Source organism: Helianthus annuus, chromosome 15, assembly GCF_002127325.2.
Source record: "Helianthus annuus cultivar XRQ/B chromosome 15, HanXRQr2.0-SUNRISE, whole genome shotgun sequence".
Lineage (NCBI taxonomy): Eukaryota > Viridiplantae > Streptophyta > Magnoliopsida > Asterales > Asteraceae > Helianthus > Helianthus annuus.
The window spans coordinates 123,739,520-123,749,853 of record NC_035447.2 but is presented as its reverse complement, the minus strand read 5'-3'; the positions used below and the strand labels follow the sequence as shown (position 1 = coordinate 123,749,853).

Below are 10,334 nucleotides of genomic sequence, written 5' to 3'. Positions count from 1 at the left end.
TCACATGGATCTTTTTGGTCCCGTGAATGTCAAAAGTATAACTGGTGATTTCTTCTTTTTAGTAGTCACATATGACTTTTCGAGATTTTCGTGGGTAACGTTTCTAAAGACAAAAGATGAGACATTTGAAAGTTTGATGACACTTTTCAGAAAGATTGAAAATTTGTCCCGTACCCGCATCAGAAGATTAAGAAGTGACAACGGTACAGATTTTAAGAATAACAAGATGCAAGAGTATTGTGATGAAAGAGGTATACTGCAAGAATTCAGTGCACCTTACACTCCGCAGCAAAATGGAGTAGCAGAAAAAAAGAATAGGAGGCTGATCGAAACGGCTAGGATGATGCTTGCTGATTCGAAATTACCTGTCAAATTTTGGGCAGAAGCAGTGCCAGCCGCTTGCTATACACTCAACCGGGTTCTTACAGTGAAGAAATTCAACAAGACATGTTTCGAGCTAACCAACAACCGCAAACCTAACCTGAAGTATTTGGAACCGTTCTGGTCTCCCTGCATAGTTCTAGAACCTTTTGGAAAATTTGGTCCAAAGAACATCAAAGGAATATTCATGGCTTACTCAAGTCCACTGAAACGAGTCTTTGTTCCAAGCTTAAAACGGATCATTGAAGCATATAATGTTGAATGTCAAGGTTATACAATGCCACCTCAGAAACCCAGTGACTCATGGCGTTTCAATTATGATACTCTGTGGGATTCGTTTGATATGGAAGAAGAACCCGAGTTCTTTGATGAGTTGGATATACTTAGAGAATATGAATCATCTCAAGAAAGGTTTCCAGCTGAGTCTTCTAGGCGTCAATGGAAAACTTCAAATGATGATGAAGCCGGTCCAAGTAATGCTGGAGAACATGATGATATTCAGTAATTTACATCATCTTCAGAACGTGATCATGCTCCTGACAATCAGACGGCGGTCAATGATAATCTAGAATCTGATGATAGGCCAATATTCGATCATGGTGATTCAGATTCTGAGGGGGAGCAAGTCCAGATTTCAAATCAAACAAATCCAGTCAGTGAACAAGATGCAAATCAGAATGTCACAAATTTGGAAGGCGAGGTAGATGTTCCAGGCGAGGTGATCCCGAGAACTCTTTCGTACCATCCAGAGGAGTTAATTATTGGAGAGTTGCAATCAAGCCTCCGCACAAGATGACAAATTGACCAAGGCCTTACTTGTTTTTATTCTACAGTTGCTCCTTTACAAATAGAGTTTTCACTTAGTTGTTTCATTTTGCAGATTGAGCCGCGAACGTACAAGGAAGTACTAACTGAAGATTCCTGGGTCAACGCAATGCATGAGGAGCTGAGTCAGTTTGAGAAGTTGGGTGTGTGGAAATTGGTAGACTTGCCTGATGGTCACAGGAAGATAAACACCAAGTGGGTGTTTAAGTGCAAAAAAGACCACCGAGGGGTTATAATTCGCAACAAAGCTCGACTCATAGTCCAGGGCTTTAGTCAGCAGGAGGGTATAGATTTCACCAAAGTATATGCTCCCGTTTCTAGACTTGAAGTGATCAGAATCTTCCTAGCATTCGCATCTTGGAAAGGATTTAAAGTTTATCAGCTAGATGTTAAATCGGCTTTTCTCTATGGGAATGTAAAAGGGGAGGTATATGTCGGACAGCCACCGGGCTTCACCGACCCAATCCACAAAGACAAGGTCTATTTACTGGATAAAGCGTTGTATGGTTTACACCAGGCCCCGAGAGCCTGGTACGAGACATTGTCTCAACATCTGCTTGCCAACAGCTTCATCCGAGGAAAAGTGGATGCCACTCTCTTCACCAAAGAAGTCGACGGACAGCTTTTGATAGTTCAGATATACATGGATGACATAATATTTGGGTCAACAAATGAAGATCTGTGCAAAGATTTTGAAAAAGTTATGAAGCAAAAATTTGAAATGTCATCAATGGGTGAGATGAAGTTCTTCTTGGGGCTTCAGGTTGATCAACTGCCCAAGGGAATATTCATACATCAGACGAAGTACGTTCATGATATCTTAGAGAAATTTAGGATGTCCGGGACTACTCCAGCTTCCACCCCGTTAGCGACGAACCATGGGATAAACCCTGATCTCATCGGAGATAAGGTAGATGAAACGATGTATCGTTCCATAATCGGATCGCTGATGTATTTGACACCTTCAAGACCCGATATCATGTATCCAACCTGCCTCGCAGCCATGATTTTAAAAATCCCGACTAGTCTCCAATTAGTGGCTGATTAATCACTAATCAGAGGTTCACCGATTATCGACCGATTAATAGCTAGGCAGTCAATGGCGGTCCTATTCTGGCTAGATGCGGGCCAAATTTTAACCAAACCATATAAATCACTTCCAATTACTTAAAAAAATGGGTTAATGAGGGGTTAAAACATGTCTACTTTAAAAAACTACATATAAAAATGTGTGTGTGTATATGTAACTAAAAATTACATATAAAAATCTCAATCCGACTAATTCCGATTAATCTTGATTAATCGCTAGTCAGTACCCCACCGCCCGACTAGCGCCTAGCGATGCTTACAACACTACTCGCAGCACAGTTTCAGTCAAACCCGAGAGCTTCGCATATGGTGATTGTGAAACGGATATTGTGCTACCTGAAAGGAACTCCATCATTGGGGTTGTGGTATCCAAAAGAAGGTGATTTTACGCTCGAAGGGTATTCCGATTCCGACTTCGGGTGCTGCAAAGTGAACGCTAAATCAACAACTTCGGGATGAAGGTACCACTGTAGATGATGTTGAAAAGCAATCTGCAATGGTTTGTCGATTTTTTACTTGTTTTGGTATTTAGGGGGAGTTAGTTATATTTTCAGAAAATACAAAAACAATAAAAAATTAAAAAAAACCCAAAAACATGAGATATTTCAAAAATCTAAATACATTAGAAAACCGAAGAAAAAGAGCTTGTGTAAAAAGGGAAAATGATAGTACATCAGTTTGACAGTTACAGTATGCTAAAGAAATGCAAAGTTTAAAAAGTGTTTAACAATCTCGCTGATGATATGTTGATAGGTTTTTACACATTTAGTAAGTTTATTCGGGATATAAACTTAAATCATTACTTGTTTTTACGTGGGGAACATCTCTCGGATATATAGGTAACCCCTGAAATCTTGTTTGAAAGGCTCTATTTCTGACATACTAGGTCTTTGTACGTGATGATATCTGGGGTATTATACCTGGACTTCTGATTTTGCGGAAGCAATAGCCTAGTCCTCGTAAATGCTCTGCACTACTTTACTTTTAAAGCTTACCCTCAGCATAAAAAATGATGAAACATTGCAAAATGCTAATCATGTGCTGTTGAAAGAAAAGATTCCCAAAGGGAACCTACCTAAAGTTGATCCATCATCTCTCTGTACGAACGGAAGTTCTAGCCTGAGCTCTCATGGCCTCGCATTTAACCCTTTACAGATATCATTAGTGTGCACTCACCTGTAAGACTGAATATAGTAGTCTGGATACGGGAGTATATTCTGAGGTTGTACACGCATAAAAGTTAAGATCTTAAAACACTAAATTCGTATCCTGAACAGATTGAAATTTGTGTGGAAATTTAAAGTGGATCAGTATATTGGCAATCTAAGCGAATTGTTTAATTCTAAATATGAAATCAAAGCTTAACGGTACTTGTAGCTTGTCAGTGGTTGATATGATTCCCTAACATGCTCACCAAAAATATGTTTGTAAATAGTTTACGTTTATTGTATTTTATTTCTGGTTAACATTCAAAACCCAAAAAGATTTCATTGCATTCTAGTTTAGAAACTTTATTCAAAATCCAAAAAGATTTTACATTTCTGCTTTATTTTTCCGACAAATCAAAGTGGAAAGCTGATCTTCAGATTCACAGTTTGAGAAAGATGCAGGAAGTTTCTGAGTTAGAAGATGGGTTGTGAGCTTATTATAATAGAACCTGAAAGATAAAATGTCAACACAAGTTCATTAATTTGAAACTTGTAATTTTTAGAAAATGTTTTAAAAATTGAACAAAAGTCAGTTTTGTTTTGTCTCAGGTCAACCAAGGTCATTAAGCTGGACTTGGTTGACAAATTAAGAACCCATGGTCATTAACTTGGATTTGGATACTTAAGTGGATTATTAAAACTGATAATAAAAGAAGTAAAAAAAGGTTAAATAGAATTTAATATCAGATTTCTGAGAAGCAGGAAATATTTTTGAACCTTTGAAAGCAGCAAAGCAAGATCCCCATGGATAAGTTTGATCAAAGTTTGAGCCAGAATACGATTCTAGATGCAATCCCAGCTTGTTAAAAGGGGAAGTCAAAAAGCGTAAGAGTTAGATACTGATTATGGATTAACATTCAAGGGGGTTTGAAGATTGTCAAAGCCAGGTTTGAGTTCTAGCTGCTGATGCTGTTAATTTTAAAGAATCAAGAGATCTGATCAAGAGAATTAGAAGAAAAGAGATTGAGAAAGCTTACAGTGTCAAATATTTTGGAAAAAGCACGAGAAGATAGATCAAGATTGAGGACTAACCGAAGACTCGATGCCGAAGACTTCGTCAACATCCAAGGGGGAGTTTCTTGGTGCATTTATGTCTGTTAACTTTGTCTTTTATTGAGTCTTGTATCTAGATAGGATAAACCAGTGCTCGGATGTCGGGAAATTAGGGTTTGAATGTTGAATGATCATTTCGCACGAAATGAGCAATAATTATTTCGTACGAAATGGGATCTCTATAAATACCTAAGCTGGTTTCTCATTTGTAACGATCCGGATTTCAGAGCCGAGGTGCTGCCAAATTGTCAACTGATCTGTAAAGCCTTGAAATCAATAAACAAGTGAACTTAAGCGTGAATCAAGTCTGTTTCATCGAATTCCGCCTTTGATATGGATTAAAACTCTTCTGATCGACTCGTATAGGTCGTACAACGATCCAACAACCAACACCCATGACCATCATCCATATTTCATCTTTTATAGTGTGTAGTAGTCTCGGGATCCAAGATCGATCATAAGAGTTCTTGTCAAACAAAGGCCATGCTTAGCTAAATCTCTTACATCACTCGGTGAAGACAAATCTTTTATGTATTACTTTTGATTTCCAATCTTTGGCTACTTTTTATTTGCGTATGTATTAATGACTTTAATAACAAGTTTTCCATATAGAAGGTGATTTTTACTTAATCATGTCTTCATGTTTTGTTGATTCACTCATTCGTGTCTTTACAGTCTATATAAAGCGCGTTAACTGCCTGGAAGGGGGTTAGAAGGATGTTTGGGTAAAGTTCTTGCCTCGTTCAGTGTATAGATCCTGCGATGACTTGATTCAAGCTTAGTAGGATTTCCCTTGAGGCAGATAGCATCAAATTTCGGGGAAGTAAGAACTGCTTGTAATCCATTATCTATAAACTAGTATTAAAACATTAAACCGACCATTCGGGACTGTATCCTTGCTGACTCAGACCAATAGGTTGAGGGTAACGCTGCCTGGAAGAGGGCCTACCACTTTTCGCATTAATAACTTACTTAATTATCTTTCAGTAATCTGACCTTGGGGGAATGCATCCCTGCTGACTCAGACCAATAGGTTGAGGGTAATGCTGCCTGGAAGGGGACCTACTACTATAACTTAAAGATAATCTCTTAAAAAGCCCAAAGTGCGGAAAACATCAAAGAATACATAAAAGATGAATGGGAACCAAGTGATTCCTTCTTATCTATCTGTTTTCCTTATATTTTTATTTTCATTTTCTAGTTTATCTTTTAAAACTTTCAAAACTTTTATCAAAATTTGGTTAGATTAGGCGTTAACGATAAGCCGGTACTAAAAGCTCTTGTGTCCTTGGACGACCTCAGTATATTGACATCACAATACTTCGTCCGCAATGGGTGCACTTGCCCTAATGTATGTAGAGTGATAGTATTATACCGTGTTTTATAAATTTAAAGCTTGATTCGTGAGTAAAAAGTGCTTAAAATATATCTATAATTTATACACACCCGGACACACGTCACTGTCGTTCCTCGAACTTCCCCACAAACCCCGAGAAATCTTGCAACGGGATTGTCAGTCCTATAGAACCATAACATACTACTGGTCGGCTTGGCCAAAGTTAATGAATGTCTTTCGTTTTATGGATAACGCACCAACAAGTTTCCCACATTATTGAAACATATTGTTATATATAAAACATATACTTGTTTTGAAAACTTGAAAATAGTTTAGCACATATGAGTCACCCCAAAACATTTAGAAAACGTAAAAGAGGGGAGCTATGTACTCACTTGGATTGCGTAGATGTCCTTGTTCAATTGAATAAACAAAGCTCAAGTGTTTCCTAATGTATCGGATAACTATGTTAGTGTATCGGGACTTTAAACGGAAGATCAGATAGAATGAGGTTTATAAACCAAACGAGTGAAGGATCTCGTGTAATATATCTCATAATACCTTACATTATGATTTGGAAGTGTTTCAAACTGTTTTGACTTGTTACGACTTGTTAAAGTGGTTTACGCCACTTTAACTGGTCGTATGTGTAACTACGGGTTCGGATGGTAGAACAAGTCCTATGACGAGTCTAACATGTCAAAACAAGTTTGATTATGTTGTATGATCAGTTTAGATGTTAAAACTATGATTTTATATGTTTAAAACTATTTTATGCGCCAAGAGGGCACTTTTGGCATTTTAAAAGTACATATAATCGACTCGTCATATGACTAACCAAACGACATGACCATAAGGTATAACCTCATAGAGTCATTCCCTATATTACTATGGTCATATAGAGGGGCTTGGTCGGATCCTAAAGTTGACCAAACGGGTCAGATTCAAAAGTCAAAGCGGTAGTCAAACCGCTCGACTTTCGACTAAGAAATAAGCACTAAACTAGAAATGACAAGTTAGACATGTTGGAACATGTCCAATAATGTTATAAAACTGATTTGGTGTCAAAACATTTAGTTTTAATACCTGAAAATGTTTTCGTAGTAAAATGCATTTTTATGCACTTTTGACTTTTTGTTTCGTAAAAGTTTGACTCGTCATTTCGCCTACTAAATGTGGTGATCAGAAGGTGCAATCGCAAGGGATTAATACCTTCGTGATTATGATCACGTTACAAAGTTCAATTTGAACTTTGACTTGACCAAAATGGTTAATACCAAAAGCCAAACAAAAGTCAATTTGTTTAACTTTTAGCTCATAAATAGCTAAAATAATGAAATGGACTAGGGAAGAACACTTACTTGTGTTCTAGGAATGATTAGAACTTTAGTAGAAGGCTTTCAATCACTGGAAACAAGCTCTAAAGAGAATGGAGAAAGAAATTGAAAGGTGCAAGTTTGAAATGAGCTTGATCAAGTCTATTTATAGTGATCAAGGGATCACCAAATCATGACAAGTGCCCACCCAGGTGTTAAGGTAATGCTTAGTGTCACCCCGGGTTTCCAAAGGAGAAGAGAAGTGGCAAAAATCACGACTTGGAGGCCAAGGAATGCAGCTGTGAATGACAGCTAACATTCTGCTCTGCTGGGTCATCCTTACAGACCGTAAGGATGGGGTCTTACGGTCCGTAAGACCCTCTGAAGCACAAAAGTTTTGTTTGTTGGCAGTTTTGGCTCGTGGACTTGTATTATCACTTGTTTGCCATTTTTAATCCTTTTAACTTGTAAATTAAGTTATATGAAGGGTATGAAGGCATATGTAACTCGGATTTTATTCCGTATATGTCGTGAATATCGTTTCGCTCGATCATATGATTAAGTATTTTGTAAATAAAATATAACATTTTATTGAATACGAAATGATCAAAATTGTACAACGTTCAAAAATTGCAAATATCACAGGAACCTTCAAAGCATGTGTTTGCATCACTGAAGGAGCTTCTCCTTGATTCTTTGTCTATATGAGCGGCCTCGTCCCACCTTTGTTGTTCTTGTTTTTTTGTTGGTCGGCCACGAGTATTTTGTTGGACAACCTGTGGTTTCTTGGTAGATTTGGTTGGAGTCAACACCGCTTTAAACTTTGACACCAAGCTTTTTTTCTGAGCACGGGGGGTGTGACTCTAATTGTTGTCTAACAGTATTGAGCTCTTCTACCATGTCAACATCATCATCTATCTATTTACTTTGTTGAAAGTTAAGCTTCCACTAGAAGACGTCTATGTATTCGAGTTGAATCGGACGCTCTGCACGGTTAAAACAATGCACTATTTAAGCGACATGATTAACGGACATATATCACACAAATGTTGTATGTTTAACAATTATTACATGGACGTACGTACTTTTCCAGCCTACAAGCACATGACAACCCACAATTGTACCACATCTGGCAACCACATGATGAATGAAAGTGCTACAAGACGTCTAGTTTCCTAAGTAGCTCTAAGTCAAGTGCTGTATGGGAAACATTTCCACGTAGTCAAACAACGGGTTTCTGTGGTGGCTCATTCTTTTTTCGATGCTTTCTCAAAAACTCCTCTTTTTGACATAAATTTTTGCGAATCTTCCTCTGTGAAGGCATTCTTGTAGTGCTTACAAATATTCTGTTGCATGTGAAACCTGCAAAGATATCTAGAGGCGTTTGGAAATACTTTAGCACACACGCTCATTAGGGCCAGATCTCTATCCGTTACAATCACCCGTGGCTCCATACATTCATCCAACATTGACTTGATCCTCTCAAGCACCCATACAAAGTTATCACTCCATTCTTTACAGATAATGGCATGCGCGATACAAAACGAATGGTTGGTAGGCAGGCATCATACCAATAATCTAGACAAATGGCATGTTTTATACGTTTGTCTTGTACGTCGAATCGATCAGCAAGACGTGCTGGAATGCACGCCACATATCACTCAAGTAGGGATGAACAAAGAAGATCTCTGTTACGACCTCTGTTCCGGGTTCCTCTTGTTTCTCGTAAATAAATTCGTTTTTAAACAGGATATTTTCTAGTGACTGCATGGGAGTCGATCCGTCTCTTTGTTCGGCTCTAATCTTCTATACTGCGTTTTGTACGTCTTTCTAAACATGAAACCTTTCGGGGTCCTGCTTCCTTATCGTTTGAAAAATTTTGCACGACTCCATGTTTTGAGCTGTTAGCTGCTCGATTAGTCTGTATTCGTTTGGAGTAAACCTTCGCATAAACGCGTGGGCCGACAGGTCCTCACAAAGTTTGTGGTTATGTTCAGTCTTTCCCCCTTTTATCTCCCAGATTTCATACGGATGGTCTCGCACCACTAACAGGTAAAACGGGCAACCGGTTTTTTTTTTTTTTTTGCTTCCGGCTTTTCTAACCTTTGCTGCTGTATGGTGCTCACCACCATGGTCACATTCAAGCCATACCCTCACGGCCCTTCCTCCAATTTTCTTTGATCGACGAGTCACAATAACAAAACCATCCACGTTTGCCATTTCTTGTGCCCATTTCTTTAATTCATCTAGAGAGTTGAAAAACTGTAATATCGACAAGGTTAGGTCAACTTTTATATTTATTAATCTGTCTAACGTAACTAAATAAATTTGATACCTGCTTTGTGAAGTACGGATTGCCCGGGATGGGGGTACCTCACCACCAAATCCTCCAACGTCCGGATAGTTTTGTTGAACGTAAGGATTGCTCAGGAAATGAATTGCTGATGACCACCATCTCCTCCGTATCTATTAGGATAGTGTTGTTGCACGTAAGAATACTCACACCCGTATCTGCCCTTGTTGGGCCGGATAACATTGTTCATCAGCATGGTATGAGTCATCTACAGGGGATGTTTCATCAATAAAAGGATGTGTGTTCAAATCTAGAAACAGTCTGTTTTGTTTTCCTTGTACTCTAGACACAACCTCTTCTTGCTCGTTAGAATCGGGAACGCCAGTCTCCTCCAAAAAACACGGTACATCATTAGTAAATAATTAAAATAAGTAATTTAAGCTAATAACTGTTACCGGAACGGTTTCGGGCACCCATGACTCGCCAGAATACTACCCAAAGAAATAGTTGCCATCCCAGTATGATGACATTTCAGCACCTCACAAGTGATTAAAAGAAGAAGGCAAAGAAGAAGCTCGGTGTAAAGAAGCAGAACGATGGATGGTTGAAGAATGCTCTGCATATCCCTATTTATTTCCAATATGTATGCCTCGTATGGCCCTAGACGCCCCATATTACTTTAAGTCACATGACTAAAAGATAGTCAAATCAGTCTCAAGACCTCTTCATCTATTGTATTGCTCCATCGTCTAGACCTAGACGCCCCATCTGATGTGATTGATTTGACCTGCTACGAGGTTCAGTATCTGGTCGCAGACAAAAACCCTAGACTC

At 38.5% G+C, this 10,334-nt stretch overlaps 1 protein-coding gene across 1 annotated transcript in view; it reads left to right on the top strand.

Annotated features, from left to right (window-relative positions):
• The first annotated feature begins 226 nt into the window (after positions 1-226).
• LOC110912400 (receptor-like protein kinase FERONIA) overlaps positions 227-10,334 on the top strand; it is a 31,215-nt gene continuing 21,107 nt past the window's right edge. The window contains exons 1-3 of the mRNA XM_022157094.2: positions 227-251; positions 903-1,099; positions 1,262-1,349. Of these exons, the coding sequence (XP_022012786.2) occupies positions 227-251; positions 903-1,099; positions 1,262-1,349 (310 nt within the window). The remainder of the gene's footprint in view (positions 252-902; positions 1,100-1,261; positions 1,350-10,334) is intronic.